Source organism: Dictyostelium purpureum (genome assembly GCF_000190715.1).
Source record: "Dictyostelium purpureum unplaced genomic scaffold DICPUscaffold_491, whole genome shotgun sequence".
Lineage (NCBI taxonomy): Eukaryota > Evosea > Eumycetozoa > Dictyosteliales > Dictyosteliaceae > Dictyostelium > Dictyostelium purpureum.
This window is the reverse complement of record NW_003519825.1, coordinates 7501-20083: the sequence shown is the minus strand read 5'-3', so window position 1 is coordinate 20083 and position 12583 is coordinate 7501. Positions and strand designations below refer to the sequence as shown.

Here is a 12583-nt window from a genome sequence, read left to right as displayed (position 1 = left end):
TAAAATTTAAATATTAACATTTATATTATAATTATATATATATATTTTAAATAATAATCATTATTTATTTATTTTTTTTCAGTAAAACCCTAAAAACCATCATTAAAATAAAAATAGTTTTATTGCTATATAATTTAAATTCTAATTTTACATACAGATTCTTTTTATAAATTTTATTTTGATTTTTAGGTAATATCATTTTTTGGAAAATAAAGATCAAAATAAGTGTGTGCAACCTTTTTTTAAAAATTTTTTTATTTTATTTAATTTTTATTTTATTATTTTTTTTCCGTTAAAATACACTTTTTTAAAAAAAAAAATAAAAAAAATTATTGTTTCAATTATTATAATAAATCACAATCAAAAATTATTCATTTATTTATTTAATTATATATTTATTTATTTAAAATTATAGAAATTCTTTTTAATGTAAATTTAAAAAAAAAAAAAATTTAGTTTTTATTATAAATTAATTTATTATTTGGTTTTATTTTTGTTTTTGCTGTTTGTATTATAATAATAAAAAAAATTTTACCCTTAATAATAATCATTTTTATTTTAAACCAAAGTGTTCTTATTTTATTGTACAGATTCAATTTTTGTGTTCAATAAAGGTTTTTTTTTCTTTTTTTTTTTTTATAATTTGTTATAATAATTATTATCATTTCATTTTAATATTTTCAATAATTTAATGAAAGTTTTAATTAATAAAGATTTTTATTATCCACCAACAATGTCAAAAATAAATAAAAATAAAATAAAAAAATAGTTTTTTAATTTTATAAAACATAAACAACAGTTTTAAATATATTGTACATTTTTTATGTTTTTATCAATTTTTTGTAATATTTTTTTTTTTTTAGTTATTTTAAAAAGGAAATGTGTAATTTTTAATTATTAGAAGATTATTTGTTTTCTCAACGGATCACGCTAATTTTAAAATCAAATATACAGTTATTATATATTCCATACCTTTTCATAAAGAAAAATAAAAACAACTAAATCAACACATCATCATTAATGTCAATCACAAAATTAACCATTTTTAATAAGTACACACCCACACATAAAACACACATTTAATTTATTTCTCGCACAAATAAAACTCATCATGGGTCGTTTGTGTGTTTGTATTTACACCACTACCTTATAGAAAAATTAATCAACAATATTCAAATTAGACAACATTCCAAATAATTAAAATAATGAAAAGCAATTTAAATGAAATATTCAATTATTTTTTGCTTTGTGGTTCTTTTAAAAAATTGGTTATTTGAAATAACAATCTTTTATACAAAATCCACACACCACATACATATACACACACACACTTACACACAGACATATACATCCTCACTTTAATTCAAAACAACACATTAAACATAATTGTACACCAAAAGGTACAGTACACTATAAAAAAAAAAAAAAAAAAAAATTAAAATTTCCATGTGTGTTGGGGTGTGATTGTTTTGAGATAAAATAAAACATAAAAAAAATAATAAAATAAAATTTTTTTTTAAAATAATAAAAATGACAACTATTTTTTTATTATTTTTTTTAATATTATTATTTTAAATTTTTTAAATCTATCTTTAACAAATAAAATAATTTAAAATAGATATATACAAAAACAAATAATCAATCAAAAAAAAAAAAAATTATTATGTGTTTTTTTTATCTAAAAATCTAAAGTGTGTATAAATTCAAAGAAAAAAATAAATTAAAATATTCAAATATAATTAATTAATTAATAATGTATTTATTCAAATCATTAGTAGTTATACAATAGCCTATCCATTTGTTTTTTTTTTTTTTGTTTTTGGAGGATTTTTAATCAATGTGATTTTTTTTTTTTTTGCGAGAAAAATATAGTTTTTTTTTATTTTATTTTATTTATTTTTTTTTTATTTTTTTTTTTATTTTTTAAAAAAAATTTTTATTTTATTTTTTTATTTTTTTTCTTTCCATCAATTTTTGTGATTAACCTATAAATTTTCCTTCTAACCTAATTTTTTTTTTTAAACATATAGAAAACATTTTTCATCCAACTTTCTATTTTATAATAAAATTGTAAATTTAAATGTTATAAAAAAATAAATAATATTAATAATAATATTAAATATAATATAATAACACCCACCACTCCCAACAAAAAATAAAAAAAAAAATAAATATAATTGTTTTTTTTTTTATTTTATTTTAATTTTTTATTTAAAAATATTTTAATAAAATATTTTATAAACTATAGTTTATAAATAATATATAGTAATAATAATAATTAAATAAATAATAAATAATAATAATTAATAATATAATATAAATAATAATGACGGATACATCAATTCATATTGAAAATCTCTCAGTTCAAGAAAAAGTTATGATACACATAGAAGATGTCAGTAGTGATATAAACGAAGAAGAGAATAGTAATAATGAGAAATCAGTAGAAGAGGAAGAGCAAATAAATAATTATGAAGATAGTAACAATAATAATAATAGTAATGTTGATAATAATAGTGATAAGCAAGGTGGACAAGATATTTCGACAACAACCACAACAACCACTACAACCACTACAGTAACTAAAGTTAAACCTCCAATGCCTCCAATTGAAAATAAACCTACTTATTTATCATCACAAAAGCCACAAGTCGAAGCAAGTTGGTCAGATTTAAAGAGTAAAATGAATCAAATGGATAAGTCAGATTTAAAACGTGGCTCAATTTTAATAGAGCACTTATCAGAATATAATAAATTGGCGTCATCTCAAGTGATACTAGGTGAAGAAGAAGTACAACCATCATCACCACATCAAACTGAAAATAATCACAATAAAAATAATAGTAGCAATAATAGTAAAAATAATATACCAGAAATTAATGAACCAATACCAATTATTAGTAGTACAATGAGTCAAGATGCAATTGATTCATTAGTAATGGCAGGTGTAAATTTATTTAATGAAAAACCTAAAAAAGGTGTTGACTATTTTATTCAAAATAAGTTTTTAGAAAAAACTCCAGAATCAGTCGCAGAATTTTTACACGAATGTCCATTATTAAATAAAAAATCGATTGGTGATTATTTAGGTGATATGTAAGTATCTTTATAACTGGGTATTATATAAATTATAGAATTACAAACTAACATATATTTTTTTTTTTTTAAAAATTTAGCGATCCATTTTGCATTTCAACATTAGAGTCATTAATTTCAAGATTTAATTTTAAGGACTTAGATTTTGATATGAGTTTAAGACAACTCTTATACTCATTTAGATTACCAGGAGAAGCACAAAAAATTGACAGAATAGTTCAAAGATTCGCAAATCAGTATTATAAAGATAACGTTCATATAGGTTTTGCAGATCCAGATACAGTTTATACATTAGCATTTGCAATTATATTATTAAATACCGATTCTCACAACCCAGTTGTCAAACCAACAATGACCAAACCAAAATTTGTAAAATCACTTTCAAAGATTAATGGTGGTAAAGATTTACCTTCAGAGTTTTTAGAAGATATATACGATAGAATATTAGTAGACGAAATTAAGATGAATCCATCTGGCACCCTATTCCCATATGCTGTTAAAAAGGGTTGGCTAAATATAAGGGTTAAAGGCAAGGTTACAGATAAATGGAGTAGAAAATGGTGTGTTCTTTCAGATGGTACTTTATACTTTTTTAGAAAACCAACAGATAGCTCTCCAGTACGTTATTTAAGACCAGATACTGTAATTACATCAAAGAAAGAAATTAAAGGAAAAAAGAATTGTTTTATACTTAACCACAGTTCTCCACCAATCACACTAGAAACTCTTTTAAAATCAAGTCAAAAGAATGGTGCTAATGGTAATAGTTTTAATCCTCAAGCTTTACTTCAACAATTGGCTCAATTTGGCAAGGAACAAAAGAAAGAGATACATTTTTGGGATAGTGCTGTCGATAGATTTGGAAGTGATAACCACAGAATTGATATTTTACAAGAGGTATTGGATACTGATAGTGTTAGCTCTTTAGATACTCTTTCTGAAACCTCATCAGCAACAAACTATTTTGAAGACGAACTTTCACCATCATCTTCAGTATCTTCAACATCACCAATGTCTTATGACCAAAATTATGACCCAACCAAAAAGGGTTACCTTCGTTCAAAGAATGGTAAAGATATGGATGTTGAAGGTAAATTAAAGAATCTTGGAAACGGAACCCAAACATTACACAGACCACCACCAACAAAACATACAAACTATAACCCAAATTTTAATACTATGCACCAAACCTCCACAAACTCCACATTACCACCATCACCATCACCATCCAACACTGCTACAGTTAGTAATGGTGCAGCTGTAAATCATTCATTAACACAACCAAGACCAAATTATTTTAAAACTGTTTCATCATCATCTTTAATTCGATCTTCAAGTATTTCAACATTTTCAACACCAAATTCTGTATCATCAAATTCAAATTCTTTAAATTCTTCCTCATCATCTGTAACAAGTAATAATACAACAACAACTCCAAATTCTATTAACTCACCCTCAAGTGGTATAGCATCATCTGCCTCATCAACTCCAAATTCTGTATCATCTACCTCATCATCATCATCACGTCCTCATACTCCACAACATAAATCTGAAAAAGATAAACAGTATGAGAAAAATTTAGAATCATTTTTAAAACTTCAAGAAAAAATGATAAAAGCATCAAAAAACACAAATACTTGTATTATAAACGCCGATAGTCAAAGAGAAATGAACTCTTGGATTCGATTAATTACCTCAAAAAAATAAAAAAATAACTATAAAAATATATTTTTTTTTTAAATAAATATATATAAAAAAAACAATATTTTCTAAATTGGTTATTTTTTTTTAACAATATAAATATATATATATAAAAAAAAAAAAAAACAATAATAATTAAATTATTAAATAAATAAAATAAATAATTTTTTTTTTTTCAATTAATTGGAGTTATGGTTTTTTTTTTTTTGTAAATCATAATTTACAAATTTGCTTTCATTTTTAATAATATAAAAAAATAAAATTTAAATTATAAAAAAAAAATTAATTATATTTAAATTTATTTATTTTCTTTTTAAAAAGTTGCCAATTTCCCCGCATTTGTTGCATTTAAAATTTTTTAAAATACAATCCGTTTCGATATGGCCTGTTTCATTACAGTATTTGCATTCATTTTCTATTTGACTAGCTTCAAATCTTTTTGGACAATAAAATTCCGTGTGACCTAGTTTATTACAATGACTGCATAAAAAGTTTCTTATATCTTTTTCTATGTGACCGCATTTACATTTTAGACTTTGGCAATTTATTGAAAAATGTCCCTTTTCATTACAATTATTACATATATTATCCATCTTGAATATAATTTAAAAATAAAAAAAATTATTTAAATATTGAATGTATGATTTATTATTTATGAGAAATTTCTTTTATATTAATAATTAAAAATTTAATAAATTATTTTCTATTGTTGAAAAATTTAAAATTAAAAAAAAAATTTAAAAAAAAAATTTTTTTATTTTTTTTATAAATTTTTTAATTAGTAAATTAATTAAAATAAAATTTTCTAATATTTTTCCAAAATCTACCTTTGGTAAAAATTATTTTAAAATTTAATTATCTTTTAATATTTTGATGATAATTTTTAAGAATTTGATTTGTTTTTTTTAAAGTTTTTATTGACCCATGGGATCGAAGAACAGAAAAAAAATTCCCGATTTAAAAAAGAAAAAAACCGTATAAAGTAGAAAATTTTATTTTCCATAAAAGAGCGCATGTGGTCTAGTGGTATGATGCATCCCTGCCACGGATGCGAACTGGGTTCGATTCCCAGCATGCGCATATAGGTTTTTCAAAACGAGGTTTCATCTTCCCGGTGTTTAAAGTTGATTTTTGCCTTTTTTAGCTAATCAAGGATAGATAAGCCGGGGGAACAATGATAGCCAAGTGGTCGAACGAATTTCCTACAAGTTACCGCTCCGGGTTCTAAAACCAGTTTCAGCTAGTTTTCAGAATCCCACATGAATTGGTGTTACCGTGCCCAACTTGTATGCAGTGGTAAAACTCAAACAAAAACAAAAGTACAATAAACAAACTGATGATACATTGTATCATTAAGAATCATCTTCACTTTTAAAAAAAAAAAATTGAGCTCTTAAGCTTGAAGACTTAAGTGATAACTTTTTTTCACTTTTAAAAAAATACTAAAGTTGGATATCAGCATGCACAAAATTTTTCAAAAAATAATTGATTAAATTGCAATTATATTACCTTTAAATTTCAATGACATTCAAATGATCTGAAACACTCAAATACCAGAACAATCAAAATAAAAAACAACATCTACTTGAAAAATGACAAATACCTTCGAGTATATGCCAAGTATATATCCAAACATTTATTTAACTAAATTCTCACCTCAAAATACATATCAATTTCTTTTATTTTTAAAATAATAAACAAAATTCTATCATTTATATTTGGATTTTTAAAAAATTTCATTGTATTAGATTTAAATAGGGATCAATAAAGTAACATTTTATAACCTTCACTTCTAAAAAAACTATAAAATATTATATTATTGAAAAAAAATTATATATTTAAAAAAGATAAATTGGAGCGGAAAAATAATATTATATATTATTTTTTTAGGATTTTATTTTGTTTTTTACAAGAATTTTATAATTTATAACTAATAAACTAACTCGAAATTTCATTTTCACTTGCACCACAAGGTTCGACTTTATTCTTTAAATTTTCGATTGAAGTACCTTCAAAATATATAATACCTTCTGTTTCAATTTCTTTAGGTTCACCTTGTTGATAAAGTGTTGTACTAATTTAAAAAAAAAAAACTATTAATATTTTATTTTTAAATTAGATAGCAATTAAAAAAAGATATTTACTTTGCATATTTATAAACCCATTGGTCACCAATTTTTTTAAATAATCTTGGTTCCCAAACAGTATCTTTTCTTTCTTTAACTCTTTTTCTTTGGTCATCCTCTAATTTATTTTTTTCTACAGTTGCATCTTTTTGATTTTTATTTAAAATTGCTTGGGTTACTTTTTGCCATAGTTTTTGTGATTCAAACTCTTCTTGTTGATTAATTGGTCTTATAATAGTTTTATTCTTTTTTACTGCGCTACAATCCCAGAGGATTTCACTTGAACCCTAATAAAAAATTGAAATAAAATCTATTAATATAAATATAACTTAAAAAAAAACAAAATCTAAATAATACCTTTTTTTTTGCTTGTGTAATTTCAATCTTTTTATCCCATTTACCAGTAAAGTTATGAGTTGTTTCATTATTTAATTTTATTTTACCAGATACAACATTATATTCACCTCTAAACATTGATTTTGCTTTAAATTCCATTTCGCTTGTTAAATTTGTTTTTTTGCATACTATGGTTGCAGGGCCTACGATTTCGGTTAATAGAGTACCAAATATAATACCTCTTGCACATGCAGTTGGGAATGTTATTACATATTCTTCCTGAAGTTCTAAGAGAGATAAAGTGATACTCCCATCAACAATGACCGCCATTGATGTGCCTAAAAATTTTGAACGTGGGTTAATAACACCACTCATTGTATAGCCATCATTTCTATTTGAGATATAAACACATGATACAGGTGGATGGTGAGATATTTGTTCTGCAACTAATATAGCTTGACTACTTGTATTTAATGTACCAGAATCATTACTACCACTACCGCTATTTATATTACTATTATTATGATTATCATTATTAGTATTATTATTGATTTTGTTTGCAGCATTGAATTCCCATTTTGAACGAAATATCTCTCCTAATATTGGGTTGTATGGTTTTTTTACTCCTTTGGGTCTAAAGTAGAAACCTGATAGGTACCATTTGGTGATTATTTGAATTCTTTCTAATGGTGTTGCCACTTTACATATACCACATAATATATCACCATGAATCATGTAATCTGTAAATTTCTCTAATAATGATCTTGGTTCCAAAATAAATGTTGGTAATGGTACTCTAGACAAATCGACACCAATCTTTAACTCTGATAATAAACTAATTAATAGGTTTTTTGGTTCCTCCTCTAAAATTTCTGTTGATTCTTCATTTTTTAAACTTGCACCATCATCATGTTCCTGTGGTTGTTCGTTTTGAATAATATGTTTTTCATTTTCTTCTAAAATATTATTATTAATTGTATCTTCCATTCTTTTTATAAAAAGTATTATTTACTATAATATAAAAATGAATTTAAAATGTATTAATATAAATATTCTTTTTCAATAAAAAAGGTAAACAAATATTTTTAATAATATAAACACAATTAAAAAAAAATTATAAAAAATTAATAAAAAAAAAAACAATAGAAATAAAGGAAAAAGAAAAAAAATCTTTTAAAAAAAAAATAGAATTTATTGTACTATATTTACAAAAATGATTTTTTATTATTATTATTATAAAAATTATTTTTATTATTTTTATATTATCGCTATTGTTATATATAAATTTATAAATAAAATTATTGTCTATTAATTCCAACCAACAATAAAAAAATATTAATATTATTAGTATTGTTTGAATTTAATCTTTTATATATATTAGTGATATCATATCAACACTATAACAAATAAAAAATTTAAGTTGTTTTTTTTTTTTTTTTTTTTTTAAAAAAAAAATAATAATAAATAAATAATTTAAAATTAAAATTTATAATAGGATATAGACAAAAGAAAAAATTGGAATATGTAGTATAAATGTGTACGGTTTAATTGATATCTTTTTTATTTGGAAACTACATTTTTTAAGTGAGTTTATGTGGTTATAGTTTGTTGTAGTAAAAGTAATATATTATTTATAAAATTTATATAATAATGAATATATATAACACAAAAAATAGAAAAAGGGAAAAAACATAGATTAGTGACTTACTAATTTTACATATAAAATAAAGTGTTAAAATTAAAAAAATAAAGTAAAATAAATTAAAAAGTGAATCTAATCTTTAATCTTTTCTTTTTTTTTTTATATTATTATTATATATAATTAAATAAATATTATTAATTAAAAATTATAATAATTTTGATTATATTAAAATATAAAAGTTTATTTTATATTATAAAAAAATACTTTTAATACATAAAAAAAAAAAAAAAATTTAAAAAAATTATAATGTTTATAATATTTATAATAGTGTTTGTCATATGTGTGAGTTTTTTTTTTATGTGTGTGTGTGGGTAAATTTCACTTTGAATTAAAATAATAATAATAATAATAAAAATAAAAATAAATAAAACATTTCTTTTTTTTTTTTTAATAAATTATATAGTGAGAGGGTTATTTTTATTTATTATAGTGGGGTAATTGTTGTTATCTTTTTTAATTTTTCTCCATATTAAATTATCTTATTATAGAATTTAATTTAAATTTAAATTAAAAAAAAACACAGATCAAAGGTTTTTTTTTACTTACCCTATATATATAAAATATAAGATATTATTTATTTGATGTAAAGATACTTAAAAAAAAACAATAAAAATGAATGAAAGAAACTTTAATATATAAAAATAAATAAAAAAAAAAATTAAAAAAAAAAAGTATATCTGGTTGTTTATTAACAATTATTTTTAATTGTATGAAAAGATATTAGTTTTTTTTTGATGATTTTTGATTGGATTTTAAATTTCAAATAATATTTTAGTTTTATTTTAAATCATTAATTTACAAATAAAAAAATATTTGTTTTGTTGATATATTAATATTGTGTGAGAAGAGAAAATTCTTAAAATAAACACACTAACGGTAAAAAAAAAAAAGATATCAAAAAAAAAATATTAAAAAAAAAATAAAAAAAGATTATATTTTTTTTTATTTTAATTTTTTTTAAACCGACAACTAGTCGATCTAGATAGTTCTTAATGTATAAAATGAATCTTGCAAAACTATAATTTAATGAACCACGTTTGATGATTTTTCGAAATCTCTTTTTTAAATAAATTATTTTTAAACCAACAATAATTCAGTTTTTTTTTTTTTTTTTTGCTGTTCAAATGGTGAATTATAATAGTTTTTATTAAAATTTTTTTTTTTTTTTTTTTTCTATATTTATTATTTATTATATTTTATTTCTTTTTTTTTGATGATGATTTTGGAGGTGAAGATAAATTTGGTTTTGGAGAAGAAGGTGAAGTTGCAGATTGGGTTGAAGAGGATGAAGAGAAACTACCAGCTAAAGTTTGATCGGTTTCATTTTTGTTATTTGATTCTTTTGGGGAAGATGACGACGAAGATGATGAGGACTTTTTAACAATTGGAATTGGCTGTGATTGAGTAGATGTAGTTGTAGTAGTAGTAGATGATCCACTGTTACTATTATTTTTATTATTTTTGCCAATATTATCTAAAGGTAGTTTAACTATATTATCGCTGTGATTTTCTATAATAATTGGTGGAGTAAATTTATTTTCTGTTTTAGCTAAAGCTGGATAAGAAGGAAAATCATCATCGTCATCCATACCCAAACCACCTAAGTTATTGTTGCTACCAAATTTACCTAAACTACTATTTGAGTCATTATATTTTAAACCTGCTGTTATTGGATTTGGAATTAAATCTTTTTCATCATCTTCATCGAATGAGAATGATCTATTTATATATAATGCATCTGTGTCAATTGGATTACTAAAGCTATTATTACTATTTATATATCCAGCAGGATGAGTATTATTAATAATAGTACCATTTAAAGTATTATTAAAATTATTAAAATTATTATTATTATTATTATTATTATTAATAGATAAAGGAGGACCTACTAAGCGACTATTATTACTACCACTATTACTACCAAAACTACCATTATGACTACTATTATTACTATTATTATTATTATTATTTATAGCTATTGGGACTGTTGTTGTTTTTGTAATTGGAGTTTTTATAGCTTCATTTAATTTTTCAATAATTTCTATATCATCTTCGTCTTTAATATTTACAAAATAATTATTATCAAATGATGTTGCTTTGTAGTCATCTAAGCTATTTGGAGAAGAACCTAAATAATTTAAACTGCCATCTTGAATTCTTGGTGATATATTTTTTCTTTTTTCAAATTTGATAGCCTCACCTGTTGGATAATCTTGATCAAAAAATGAAACTCCATTTACATTACTACTATTTGAGGATGAGGATTGGGCTGAAGATGGTTCACAGGATGATGATGATCTAAAAGTAAATTGAGGTACACCCCAAATAGCTCTAATATCTTGACTATGAGTAATAATTTCAACATTATAAAGCCATCTTGCTTCAGCATCGACCTTTAAAAGCTGTGATTGATTATTGTTATTTATTTGATCATTGAAATCTTCTAGGGTGTATGGAATTAAATGGGACTTGTATTCGGGTGACCTGGTTTTTCTGCAGACATCCCATTCAGCAACTGGGGTCAAAGAAAGACATAAGGTGTTTTCAGCCATCTCTGATGAGAGAGGAGGCTTTTGGGGTCTAAGCTCGTAGAGGATCAATTGTCCGGTTGGGCTAACAACAAAAAGTTTTTCGAGATTTTGAGAATTTGATTCAATAAAGCAGGCATTACCACCACACATATTACTGGTTACACTTGATTCTTCATTGTCATTTCCTAATTTAATACGGTCCATAGCATTGATAGTTAAAAGTGATGGAGTTAAATTAAGTACTGATGAATAATAATCATATGGTCTTTTTGTATTTGGACTACGGGTTATATGAGTATGAATATCTACCTCTCCACCGAGTGGGTTAATTGCAAATATATGGGTTGTGCCTCTAGAGGTTGTTAAGGCTACCCATTTACATGTTTCATTTGTAACGATTCCTTGAATTGAGGCATTGGTGATACCACGTTTTAAAATATAAATGTGTCTATATAATTGTTCATTGGGAATATTGCCACTATTGGCACTACTGCTATTTGAACCACCAACATTATTATTATTTACAATAACTATACTGTCTTTATTACTACAATCTTTACTACCAACACCACTATCTTTATTTGCGCTATGTACAATTGGTGATGAAATGTTTAATGAGTTGGTAAATGGTATAATTTGATAGGTGTTTACTTTTGTACCTTCAGTTGTGCTTGTGAATAAAATCGTACCAGTTGGGTCGAAAGCTAAATAAGATATTGGATGGCTATGTGGAGGTTTAATAAGAGTAACTACTTTTTTCTTTATAAAGTCATAAATTACAATTACACAATTTTCATTTGGCTTATCCTGTACCAATCCTAACTGTGGTTGAGCTAATTGATTTGAAAGTGAACTATCTTCAGGATATAAATAACTAGATACTTTCTTTCTGCCAATATCGCCAAAATAATAAAGTTTTTGTGCTACTTCTTTGGCTATATCCGATGCTACATCTACAGCAGTGTCACCAAATGTTTGATTTTGAGGTACCAATGAACGTGAATTTTGTTGTTGTTGTTGAAGATGATGCTGATGATTATAAAGGTGGTGTTGTGATTGTTGATGTTTTGATTCATAGTCAGTAAATGCTA

General features: G+C 23.3%; 3 protein-coding genes across 3 annotated transcripts in view; 1 reads left to right on the top strand and 2 right to left on the bottom strand.

Annotated features, from left to right (window-relative positions):
- The first annotated feature begins 1591 nt into the window (after positions 1-1591).
- DICPUDRAFT_95946 (uncharacterized protein) lies at positions 1592-4908 on the top strand. The gene is made up of 3 exons (XM_003293963.1): positions 1592-1670; positions 2011-3096; positions 3177-4908. The coding sequence occupies exons 2-3, from the start codon at positions 2327-2329 to the stop codon at positions 4801-4803; spliced, it is 2397 nt and encodes a 798-aa protein (XP_003294011.1). The 5' UTR covers positions 1592-1670; positions 2011-2326; the 3' UTR covers positions 4804-4908.
- Positions 4909-6533: 1625 nt separating this feature from the next.
- On the bottom strand, positions 6534-8246 carry DICPUDRAFT_84515 (uncharacterized protein; the record flags this gene model as incomplete). Its single annotated transcript, XM_003293961.1, has 4 exons — positions 6534-6598; positions 6741-6871; positions 6942-7210; positions 7281-8246. The coding sequence occupies 4 exons, from the start codon at positions 8244-8246 to the stop codon at positions 6534-6536; spliced, it is 1431 nt and encodes a 476-aa protein (XP_003294009.1).
- Positions 8247-10061: 1815 nt separating this feature from the next.
- DICPUDRAFT_99826 (uncharacterized protein) overlaps positions 10062-12583 on the bottom strand; it is a gene marked incomplete at its 5' end in the record, with an annotated part of 3364 nt that continues 842 nt past the window's right edge. Inside the window, one exon of the mRNA XM_003293960.1 lies at positions 10062-12583. This exon is cut by the window's right edge and continues 257 nt beyond it. Coding sequence (XP_003294008.1) covers positions 10158-12583 — 2426 coding nt within the window. The 3' untranslated portion in view covers positions 10062-10157.

Excerpts from the sequence above, each read along its gene's own strand:
- DICPUDRAFT_95946 (XM_003293963.1), top strand. The coding sequence starts at position 2,327 with ATGACGGATACATCAATTCATATTGAAAATCTCTCAGTTCAAGAAAAA. Across the intron at positions 3,097-3,176 it reads GGTGATTATTTAGGTGATAT|CGATCCATTTTGCATTTCAA; the intron begins GTAAGTATCTTT and ends TTAAAAATTTAG.